The following is a 12405-nucleotide window of genomic DNA, read 5'->3' on the forward strand; positions in this document are numbered from 1 at the left end:
GGAAACAAATAGGAAAGGATGGGTGACAGACGTCACGATAATTAGGCTTTTTCCCCCAGGACCAGGGTGATCCCGTTCTGCAAAGGCCACTGGAACAGGCAAATGGAGAGGGATAAGCCAAAGCAGATTCTGTGTTTTATAGTAGCTTCTTCTCTCTCACCTCTATGTAGACTCTCATTTCTACAGAGCGGAACGACACAGAAAAGTGGTGGAGCTATCTTATTCCTGAACCAGCAGATATCCAAACTTAGATGTGAATAATGTCTCCTTAAAAGCAAGACTCTTGGGGCACCTGGGTGGCTCAGTCAGCTGAGCGTCTGCCTTCAGCTCGGGTCATGATCTCAGGGTCCTGGGATCAAACTCCATGTTGGGCTCCCTGCTCAGCAAGGAGTCTTGCTTCTCCCTCTGCACCTCCCCCCACTTGTGCTCTCTCTCAAATAAGTAAAATCTTTAAAAAAAAAAAGAGAGAGAGAGAGAGAGAGAGAGAGAGAGAGCAAGACTCTTAACAGTGATTAAAGTAGCAGAAGTGTGCATATATCTTTGTGTTAGTGTTTCTGTTCCTTAAATTCCTTAAATAGACAATCTGGAAGGTTCCCATGAACTAGGAACATTACAGTAAGATAAAAAAGTTTGGATGAAGCATGTGATCTGGATTACTAAAGGGCTCTTTTCAATCACCTGTGTATCTGATGACCCCCATCTGTCCACATCCCTCTGAAATAAATAATGGGAAGCATACTAAGAGGCAAACTTTGTTTCAATTACTTTATGCCTATTTACTTAGTGTATACCTTATCTGAGGCATGGAATTTTAAGGCAGTAAGATTAAGTGCCAAAGCCAAGTCCTCACCTGGACCCATGCTGGTCTTGGGAAAACTCCATTATATGCCCAGCGATCTCCCGTAGTTGTAAATTGGGGTACCGGTTATTTCGGAAATCCTCCAGAAGCCTGCTCCTGCCAGAGGGCATGACATCAGACATTCCGTACCGCAACCGGGAGGAAGCAAACAGGGTGCTGCTGGGGCTGAAGAGGCTGGAGGCACTGCTCGCACTGCGGTACTTGGCTTCAGCGCCTGGCGCGGCAGAGATGTATCTCCCACTGCCATTGGTGAGGCCTCCTGTTGGTTACAGAACAGGACAACTCAAGACTCACTCTTAAGGAATTCTGCTCAAGAGAGGGAAAAAGCATCCCACACATGAAAGCCTGCACCATTTCTGATTTTGTTTCAAATCTATTGCTTCTGTGTTAAGATTCGATTCTATTAGTGCCACAGTTTTTATAAGGCCAACTCACCATGATGCAAAGAAACTTCTGCACAAAGAAAAGGGGAAATGCTTGGACCCACTGACAGGGGACTGCTAGCAGTAACGGAGCAATAGTGAGCGCAGCTGTTAGTCAGGAAAATGATGAGGAGAGTGCCTGTCCTGTGACTCAGCACCTGAGTACCAGGAATCCAAAAACACACAACGCACAGAGACCTCAAGTCATTTTCCGCTCTGAGCTCTGGGGAGATTCCTGCCATGAGTAGAATAATCTCATTCCCATCAGAAACCCTTCCTTAAAAAAGGAAAAGAGAAACAAATCAAGAGTACCCAGATTGGTCTGTTTTATATAAAGAGCTTCCCAAAAAGCTTCGAAGGAATGCTTTTGCCACTAAACAAAAATTGAAAATCACTAAGGCACCCTAGGCCGAGGAGAGACATAAGGAGTAGGGAAAGAGGACATATGCTTTGCAGTGGAAGGTTTTCAAGTTGTGCATCCGGAATGGGCAGCTCTTAACACCTTCTTTTGGGACAGAGCCTGAAATGATTGCGGCAGCAACAACTTTCATGCCACGGATACTGATGACTGAACCGAGGACAAGGGAAAAATAATTGTGAATCTCTAGAAGATAACATAGAGATAAAATAGAGGTAAGACCAAAAAGCTTATCAAAATGTAAAGCAGAGTAAAAAAATACCATGAGAATGTATTTTCAATATTCTTACTTTTTTACAATGATGGTTTTTTTTTTTTAACTTTACACTATTAAAAAAAAAAAAAGAAACCCTTTTTGTGTGTTATTTAACCCCACTCCTTTTAAACAAAAAGGCAAGGTAGGTAAGAAACACCCTAATAAACTGCAAAGAGCACAGATGAATAACAACTCAGAATCCATGAGAAAAGTCACCCAGCATGATCTGTCCGTTAACTTCTTCATGAGATGTAATTAATGTCTGCTCTGGAGTTTAATGGCAGCTACAAAAAGATACCCAGCTTGGATTTCTCCACAGAATTCTAGGGTCCAGCTTCAAAGATCTGGATCTCAATCAAAGTCATGGAACCAAAAGGAAATGGCTCAATGTTAAAATTCGTGAAACATTTACTGAACACTTGTCCTATGCCAAGTGCTATACTAGAAGTATTCCATACACACATTTACTGAATTCTTATTGGTATTTTGGAAAAGAAGTTCTAAATTACCATTTATGTAACAGATAATTTAGGCCCAAAGAGGTAAAATGCTCACCCAAAGATACAAAACCCAAGATAATCATGGCTAGAATCTGTGACACAACTCCACTCCAGAGTAAGTGCCTCTGCAACCAAATGAGACTCATTTTCAGACTCAGTTATATCAAGAAAGAGAGGAGGTTTATAAGAAGAGAGAACAGTAAGTAGCCATATGCCTGCTCTTTATTAAACCATTTCAGAAACAATTCTTTCTTCCCTGGCCTGAGAAAGGGGAGAAGTGGGAAAGAGGTGAAAATCAAGTAAGTCAGCAGGTCTTGCAGAGTGTGGAAACGGCAAGGAACATGCTTAAGAAGAAGGAATGGCACAAACACACAAAGTTTTGAAAATAAAAGATATTTCAGGAATCTCGTCACTTAATAAAGGCATTTGGGAGAAGTAACAAATCAACAGAGAAACAGAACCAAACTCCTAAAAAAACACTCTAATATGGATGACAAACATAAGGAGACCTAAACTGTCATTGACAAATTGCTATTAACTCAGAATAGACAGCCTTGAGAGTTAAAACCCCCACAATATTGCGAGACTACAACCAGGTTCCACAATAAATGTAAGAGAAAAGCTTAAGTAAGGTGAAGGGGAAAGAAACCATTCTGAAATAGGCCAGAGCACTCTGTTCTTCACCAAGCCTGCCCGCTGGGGAAACTAGTTAACCACAGCATAACCTGCTGGGTTATCGTCAGAGACTGACTGAGCTGGGGACAGGAAATACACAACTCCAGCCTATTCAACCCACCCTGTCCCACCAAAAGGGGGAGGAAACAAATGAGAAGCACTTTGTGAAGTTGGGGGTCCAGGAGCACAGGCTCCCTAAAAAGACTGAGCCCCAGTGACAGGACTACAGAGCACTGCCCCTCCCCGTACACCTCAACAACACATGACCAAAAGCCTATTTACAGTGGTTCCTTTTACTCAGTGCATCAGAGCCGGCTCTCAACAATTACAAGGCACACTGACAGTCAAACCACACAATGTGAAGAGAAAGAGCTAGCATCGGAGACATGCACCACAGGGGTAATCATGTTATCAGACCAGGAAACGAACACAACTCTGGTGAATATGCTACAGGCTCTGACAGAGAAAGCAGAGAGCATCCAAGAACAGGTGGGCAATGGAAGCAGAGATGGAAATCCTAAGAACTGAAAAGAAATGCTCGCGATAAAAAACTCTGTGACCCAAATGAGGAATTCTTTGATGGGCTTCTTAGTAAATGGGACCCACGTGAGGGAAGAATCTCTAGGCTAGAGGATGTATCAACAGAATCCCCAAAAACCAAAAAGGAAGAGAACAGAGACTCAGAAAAACAGAATCAAATACCCATGGGGCAAAATCCTGCCTTCTTCACTTTTAAAGAAAAAATTGCCAAGGTCCCCAACATCTGACTTTTTAATACAGGCAGAAGCAACACTGCTCATCAAAATGTTTACAGTAAGTTCTCCCCAATCTACTCCCTAATATTAATACCACAGCCAGGTAGCCCTAATTAAAATAAGCTCAAAACGAGTTGTCATCAGTGCATACTACTGAGTCCAAAATAAGTTAATTTTCACATGGTTAATTTTACTGGTGACAAGTCACTTTCAGGTGAGCAGTCACAAAATACTACATTACCTTGTAGAATGGAGAAGTACAAAAAGCACACACATGACTAGTAAATAACCAGAAACAGTAGGTTACTGAACGATAAATTAGAAACATGTCTTGTAGTTTATGCAGGGACAGAGAAAACCATTTCATGTTTGAACTTTTCTCTTCTTAAAGGACTAAGGACATATAAGAACAGCAAGAATTAATTTTAAGAAGATAGGAATTCTATCATATAAAACTAAGTGCTTTTTTTTTTTTTTTGGCCTTGGACAGATTATGAACTTTTGAGCTCATTTTTACTGTATTTCAACACTGTGGGAATTAACAAGCGCAGCACTCTTCTTCCAGGGCACATGATACGGCTGAGAGTTGCCAACCATGCACATTATAATATATTACATCTGCTACTTCTTGATGCTTAGAGTTTAAAAATGGCACAATCTGGAGATTATGGAGAAAACCGTAAGCATGAAGGAGCATTTCAGGAAATGAGAAGATGGGTGTGGAATGGAGCCATCTATAGGGAGGCAAGACACAAAACTACTTAGGTAAGAATCAAATCTTTGGGAGACTCATCTCCACATCCCTTACTTTTTCTTGCTGAGGTACAGCTGGAACTTAATAGAGATGAATGTTTTAGGTACAGGTGAGAGCCTAAAGGTTTCATCTCACCCACATACAAGCCACAAAATGGGGGTTGTAAGTCTAGTTGTTAATAATAATAAGATCAATAGTAATATTAATAATTACAAAAGCAATACTTTTAAATTGAGAAGTATAACACACACTTAAGACAAACTAGTTCAAAATCTGACTCACTGAGGGTCATAAAAAACTTACTTCTATTACTAAACACACATATGTATATGTATGTTTATGTGTGGGAGAGATGGAAGGGAGAGTTGAGAAAGTGGATGGGAGATTTTATTTCTTAAGACATTTCCACCCTAGGGGTGCCTGGGTGGCTCAGTTGGTTAAGTGACTGCCTTCGACTCAGGTCATGATTCTGGAGTCCTGGAATCAAGACCCACATCGGGCTCCCTGCTTGGCAGGAAGTCTGCTTCTCCCTCTGACCCTCCCCCTTCTCATGCTCTCTCTCTCTCAAATAAATAAATAAAATCTTTAAAAAAAAAAAAAAAAAGACATTTCCACTCTATGCCAACAAATGTGACAACTTAGAACAAATTCCTAGAAAGTCACAAATTACCAAAATTGTCTCAAGAAATGCAAAACTTGACCCCATAAGATGTAAACAGAAATTGAGCTAGTAATTAAAAATCTTTCCACAAGTAAACACCCAGGCCAGGATAGTTTCACTGCTGAATTTTATCAAATGTTTAAAGAAATAATACCAATACTCCAACTGTTCCAGAAAACAGAGGGGGATGGTACATTTCCCAACCTATGTTATAAAGTCAATGTCACCATGATAACAAGTCAGACAAAGAAAGGAAAGTGACAGACTCCCTCATGAATATAGATGAAAAACTCTTCAACAAAAATACTAACCATAGGATGAAGCAAAGTTTATCCCTGGAACGCAAGGGTGTATTAACAACCAAAAAATAATTAATGTAACATATCATATTCACAGAATAAAAGATAAAACACCACACATTCACCAATAAACACAGAAAAAGCACTGAACAAAATCCAAACTCCATTTATGGCAAAATGCTTAAACTTAGAACAGAAGTGAGCCCGATAAAGGGCATCTATGAAAAATTTACAATGATCATACTTAAAAGTAAAAGAGTAATACTTTATCCTCAAGATCAGGAACAAGGCAAGGACGTGTGCTCTTATCTACTGTATTTAACACTGTGCTGGAGTTTCTCGGCAGTTAGACAAGAAAATGAAATAAAAGGCAGCCAGATTGAAAAACCCTTTATTCACTAGTAACGTGCTCCTATATAGAGAATATCCTAAGGAATCTACCGAAACCTATTGGGACTAATAAGTAAGTATGGCGAATTTGCAGAATGTAAAATCAATACACAAAAATCAACTGTATTTTCTATAAACAAGCAACAAACAATCCAAAACCAAGGCAAGGATACAATTCCATTCATAACAGCTTAAGAAAAAGAAGATAGGAACAAATTTAACAAAAGGGGTATAGGACCTGTACACTGAAAATTTTTAAACTTTGCTGGGGAAAATGGTGCACACTTAAAAAAATCAATTTCCACCTCATGCAATAACACAAAATTAACTCAAAATGGATGATAAATTTTTTAAAAGATTTATTTATTTGACAGAGAGAGATCATAAATAGGCAGAGAGGCAGGCAGAGAGAGAGAGAGGAGGAAGCAGGCTCCCTGCTGAGCAGAGTACCCAATGCGGGACTCGATCCCAGGACCCTGAGATCATGACCTGAGCCGAAGGCAGAGGCTTAACCCACTGAGCCATCCAGGCACCCTGAATGATAAATTTAAATATAAGAGTTAAGACAGTAAAATTTTTAGAACAAAACATATGAGAAAAATTTTTAAGAGCCTGAGCTGGGCAAAGATTCCTATACCAGAAAGCATGATACACTGGACCTTATCAAAATTTAAAACTATTGCAAAATGAAAAACCAGGATACTTGGAGAGCTCAGTCAGTTAAGCATCTGCCTTTGGCTTGGGTCACGATCCCAGGGTCCTGGAACCAAGTCCTGCATGGGGCCTCTTGCTCAGTGGGGAGCCTGCTTCTCTCTCTGCCTGCTGCTCCCCCTGCTTGTGCTCATACGCACTCTGACAAATGAATAAATATCCTTAAAAAAAAAAAAAAAAGGATTGAGATGTAATATTAAAAAGAAGAAGAAGAAGAAGAAGGAGAAGAAAGAAAAGACAAGCAGAAAGCCAGAGGAAAATACATGCAAAGCAAGTATCTAATGAAGGAGTTGTAGCCAGGAATATAAAAAGAATTCCTACAGCTCAGTAATAAGAAAAACAACCCAAATTTTTAAATGGGCAAAAAAAATATGAGTAGACATTTCACCAAAGAAATATGAATAGTTAATAAGCACAAGAAAATGATGTTCAACATCCTTAGTCATGAGGGAAATGGAAATTAAAACCACACTGACATACCATTTCAAGCTCACTAGAATAGCTATATTAAATAAGACAAGAACAACGTCAGTAAAGATGCAAAGAAGTTAGAGCCCTCACTGCCGACAGGAATGTAAAATGGTGCACCAAGTTGGAAAAACACTGGCATTTTCTCAGTAAGTTTAACATAAAACTGAAACACAAATCAGCAATTCTACTACTAGAGAAATAAAAACATGTGCGCAAAGAAAGAATTGCATGTGAATGTTCATAGCAGCATGATTTCTAATAGCCAAAACTTAAAACCAACAAAAATCCTTCAACTGTGAATGGTTAGACAAAATGTGGTACGTCGGCAAAGAAGACAATTCAGTAATAAAATGAAACAAACTACTGACACATATAAGATCATGAATGAAATCTCAAACACATGAGAATGTGGTGGAAGGTGGGCACACACCATGAGAAGGGAAAGAAGTTGAACAAGAGATCACATGTTGTATGGTTCCACTTATATGAAATGTTCAAAAAGACAAATTTTAAAACAAAGCCAATCAGTGGCTGACTGGGGCTAAAGGTGTGAATGCAGATTAACTGTAACTGGTCTTGAGAAAACTGAGGGGATAAAAATATTCTATAACCAATTTATGGTGATAGTTGTACAATTCAGAAAGTTACTAAAAATCACTGAATTATAAGCCTGAAATGGACGAATTTTCTATGTAAAATATAACTCAATAAAGATTTCTTCAAAAAAAGAATTTTGGTCTTTAAACAACTGCTAATGGAAAAAACATTTAAGAGTCTTAAGTAGGCACCAACAAGTGGTCGTTGAATAAATGATGAGGAAAAGCAAAACTAAGCTAACTAAGCAGGTCAGTAATCATCTGGAGAATATTCTAACTAACACATGTGTGACTCTGAGGAAGAAGTATGAAAATCATATGATGGAGAAAAGATCCATACTGGGAAAACAAGAGAGATCTATAGGCTGGCATGTGCATTCAAATACTTGCTAGCTGTGTGGTATTATGAAAGGCACGAGATCACATTGAGTTTTAAGTTCCCTGTGCAGAAGCGAGTCAGGAGAGAACTGCACACAAGGAATGCATGCACAGCACAGCCCTTAGCGATCGGAGAGCTAACGGCCGGTGTCAGCAGTACAGCACTATCAGCAAAGAAACCGGATCAGGTGTGGCCTAATACATATTTGGTAAAGAAATGTTACGTTTCCTGCACCAAAAAATGTCTTCAGGACCTCTGTATGGACACTGTTAGAAACCAATTCCCGTACCTCTACTTTCTCTAGGTTAAGACCAAAAAGCACGCAAGAACCCTTCAGTCAAGGAAACAGACTGAGCAAAGGCAAAGCTCTACTGATCAGGACATAAAGTTCCTGAGGAATGACATGTCGACAGACACAGGACACGCAGCAATGGAAGTCCCATGCAAACATACGCAACTAAATTGCTTAAATGAGGTCAACTGCTTTTAAAAGGGAAGATATGTTAAAAAGAAAGCCAGGCAGAGGGCAAGAGTCATTAAATGAGAAACAACTTGCACCAACAGTTATTTCCTCCTTCACAGAGGAACCGTGAATTAAGAAGGAAATGTGTTTCACGACATCGCCGAGGCACTGGAAAGAGCAAAGACACCATGCATGTAAGTACTGATTCCGGCTCCATCTTCAAACACCAAGAGCCACAGCATCTAGTTCAGGGTTGACAAACCACAGCCCACAGGACAAATCTGGCCTGCAGCCTATTTTTGGAAATAAAGTTTGACTGCGTGATAGCTACACATTCATTTACATTCTGTCTGTGGCTGCTTTTGTACTGCACAGCAGAACGGAATGCTTGTATAGAGACCACTTGACCTGCAAGTCTGAAACAGTTACTACCCGGCTCCTGGGCCGCCTCCCCCAACAAAAAAGTTTTCAAGATTTAGTTGGTGAACTATGAATGTCAGTATGAGCTGCCACAGTTCAAGTGTTTGAATCAAGGAATTAAAAGGTAAGACTTCTGGATTTCATAATGCACTGGTTTAAAAGATACCCTGGGCATATCACGTGACAGGATGTACAATGATGGCGTGGGCTCTGGAGCCAAAGACGTTTGATGCTCAATCTCCAGATAACTAGAAAACCTCGGTGAGATATTTCAGGAAATTTCCTCACTCCCGTACCATGAGCAAAATGCCTACACCTACCAGAGTTCCATGTACAGCACCCAAAACCATTAACAGTAGCAGATAATAACTACTAAGTGTTAGCTCCTTCCATCTACACACCAAACTGGGACTTTTATTTACCCCTTACAATGCATTACCCTCAGTCTTTAAAGCCAAGCACTCTGTCACTAGGAAACACTACTGTGCAATGTACCCCACTGCCTTATCAGTCCAACTTGGATATTCTAATCTGGAATGGCCCGACAACTTCTCTAAAGTAACATCTATACATAACCTAAGACAATGAGTTCCACAAGGACAGCTCTGATCATGTGAGATTTCAGAACACACACACACACACACACACACACACACTCACAGAATGTGTATGTACATACACACATACACAGTTTGCCTTAAAAACCACCTCTCCAACTCCGAGATGACACTCTTAGTCCAGAATAATACCTCTACTATCAGGGCTTCTTTGATTTTTATAAATCGCTCCCCAGTCTCTGTATTTCCAAATGAAAGCGTACTATTTGTGTTCAGTCAGTCCTCATCTCCGAGCCCATAAAGCCACTTCTAATCTTGCTGGTTAAAAACTGAAAAGAGTCCATGTAAACTACAAGCTCTGGAAGATAATGATGTGTCACTGCAGGTTCATCACCTGTAAAAGGCACCGCTCTGATGGCGGGTGCTGATCCTGGAAAAACCTGCATGTGGACAGGGCAGAGGGTACAGGAGTAATCTCTGTACTTTCCCCTCAAATTTGCTATGAAGATAAAACTGCTCCCAAAAAAACCCCAAACAAACAAATAAACAAACAAACAAAGAGGATTAAAAATAAAAACCGAACAAAATCTTCTAGGGAAAGCGGCCATACATGCTGACTTTTCCTAGGACACTGCCTGTTTAGGTCTGTCGTCACTGAGTTCATTGTTAACAGCACCCCCATCTACTCTCAAATGTGTCCTGGGTTGCGCAAATTGTGTGGTCACTCTACTTCATTGTCTCAACTTTACTCATCTAAGAAATAAATCAGCACTTCAAAATGCAAACTTGGTGTAACTGAGGGGAAGGAAGTATGCACCACACTCCACCTCTTGGAAGACTTGGGAATTTGCCACTCAAAGTACTAATGTAAGTTTCTTCTCATTTTTACATCCTGCTGTTTACAATCCTCTTTTCTTTCCTCATTTTAGCATCTAGATGGTAACATTTTTAAATCCCCATACATAATAACAACCTAAACATACACTTGAGAAATACACATCTATACTCATTAGCATACTAGATAATTTATACCAAAAAAATAATAGAATCTGGCAATTTTAAAAAATAAAACATTTTATGTGGGAAAGTAAGATATTAAGTGTATATGAGGGGAGAGGGGAGGGAGTCTGAAAAATAAGGCAAAATATTAACTGTGATATTTCGGTGGTGACACTAGGTGAACACATTCTTTGTCTATGTCTCTGTGTTTTCCAGCTTCCCTGAAAATGACTCTGTCCTGGGTTTATAATGAAAGACTCCCCTGTGTAGCCAAAGAACAAGATGTTCAGACTGAAGCTGAAGTGCATATACAGGGGATGCACCCAAACTTGAATAAACGCAAAACTGCTATGCTCTCTAGGTACAGCCTAAATAACATGAGGCACTTAAGGAAGGCACAGAACACCCAGGACACTCCTGGGATAAAGGGACTGTCCTTTGCTTACGCAAAGAACTTGTAATGTCATCAGTGGCAAGAGATTTCTAGAGTTCAAGGTGGTGTTAGAGTAATGGTTCTTACCCAGGTTTAAGCTTGAAGAGGATCCATGTGAAGAGAGGGAAGGAGGTGGTGTCTGTGAATGTCCTGGTCCCTGACTAGGGAGAGGCATGCCCACGGGTCCAGGAGAGGAGGAAAAGCTAAGGCCGTTATAAAAACTGTGTCCAATGGGGGTCAAGCTGCTCGATGTCCTCTTATAAAGGTCACTGCTGCCAGTCAGGGAGTCACGGCGGGAGCCACTGCCAGTGTTGGAGTTTGCAACTAAAATGGAATTAAAACAATGCAGATAAGAAAAGGCCTGTTCTTTGAAGAACAAGCCCAGTGACCTGTTCCTAACACTTTGATCCAGACTCCTTACCACCGCAAATTTGTCAGCAGAGACAGCCTAACTGTTCATGTGGCAGTTCTAGGGGCAGGTAAGTAATAAAGAGGACATGGCTCAGGTTAACATGAAGCTTTTGTTCAAACCATCACACGAATGCTGAATTTACCTTCCTTTGGTGTCACATATTATGGAGTGGAAATGGGGTAAAAAGCTCGGACGGCCACATAAGCTATGGAAAAGGTGAAAGAAAATGGGCTAGAAAGAATGCCTTTCATCAACCCAAAGGTTCTAGTAGAAAAATGGAGTACAGAAAAAAGATTTGTAAATGGGGTAATTTCCCCACTACACAAGACTTACATGTGAAAGCCTATTTTCTCAATGGGTTCAATCAAGAGTTATTGCTAGCCCCCAATTCCAATTTAAGATTCTCTCTCTCAAAACATGCCCTTCTGTTCTGAAATTACATTGTTTTACAAACACTGCAATTATCCCACTGTTTTCCTTACTACTTTACTGCTTTATCCTCCCATTGAAACATTAAAAATATCTCAGTCTAATGTCCTTCTTCCCACTTTTCCATAATAGCCACCTTAATTCTTCTCAAAAGACTGGAGCAAACTCCTGACTCTGTAAGGCCTGCAGACTGTGGGGTACACTACCCTGTGGTCTTTGGTCAGTCCTCCTCCCTCGGTTTTTAACATCCACATTTCTACACTTCCCTCCAGATTCTTCCCAATGCCTGTTAAAAAACCTCCCCAGGTTTTCTAATCCCTGAAACAAATCAACTATGAGAGTATAAATAAGTAGCAATATAAGCATAAACCTGAAATCAGCCCCAAATGTGAAACTTGATTTTAACAGTCCGTCATCTCAAAGATATGTGGGACGGCCGAATTCCCACGGGGCTCAGTCCAGATCTGCCTGGGTTATCTGTCCAGGGTTCCATGCATCATTAGTGTTCCATAGAGATTGTAAAAACAACGAAAATTCAGTTTTAAC

At 40.3% G+C, this 12405-nt stretch overlaps 1 protein-coding gene across 10 annotated transcripts in view; it reads right to left on the reverse strand.

Moving 5' to 3' along the window:
* LOC111143663 (pumilio RNA binding family member 1) overlaps window positions 1-12405 on the reverse strand; it is a 138967-nt gene that overhangs the window by 20642 nt on the left and 105920 nt on the right. For 8 of the 10 annotated variants that reach the window (XM_022497491.1, XM_022497490.1, XM_022497484.1 and 5 more), the window contains 2 exons: window positions 11106-11342; window positions 851-1118 (listed from right to left, as the gene is read on the reverse strand). In XM_022497491.1, coding sequence (XP_022353199.1) covers window positions 851-1118; window positions 11106-11342 — 505 coding nt within the window. The remainder of the gene's footprint in view (window positions 1-850; window positions 1119-11105; window positions 11343-12405) is intronic. The other 2 variants (XM_022497489.1, XM_022497492.1) reach the window with 1 other exon arrangement.

Source organism: Enhydra lutris, unplaced genomic scaffold (genome assembly GCF_002288905.1).
Source record: "Enhydra lutris kenyoni isolate GAN:26980312 unplaced genomic scaffold, ASM228890v2 scaffoldscaffold9, whole genome shotgun sequence".
NCBI lineage: Eukaryota > Metazoa > Chordata > Mammalia > Carnivora > Mustelidae > Enhydra > Enhydra lutris.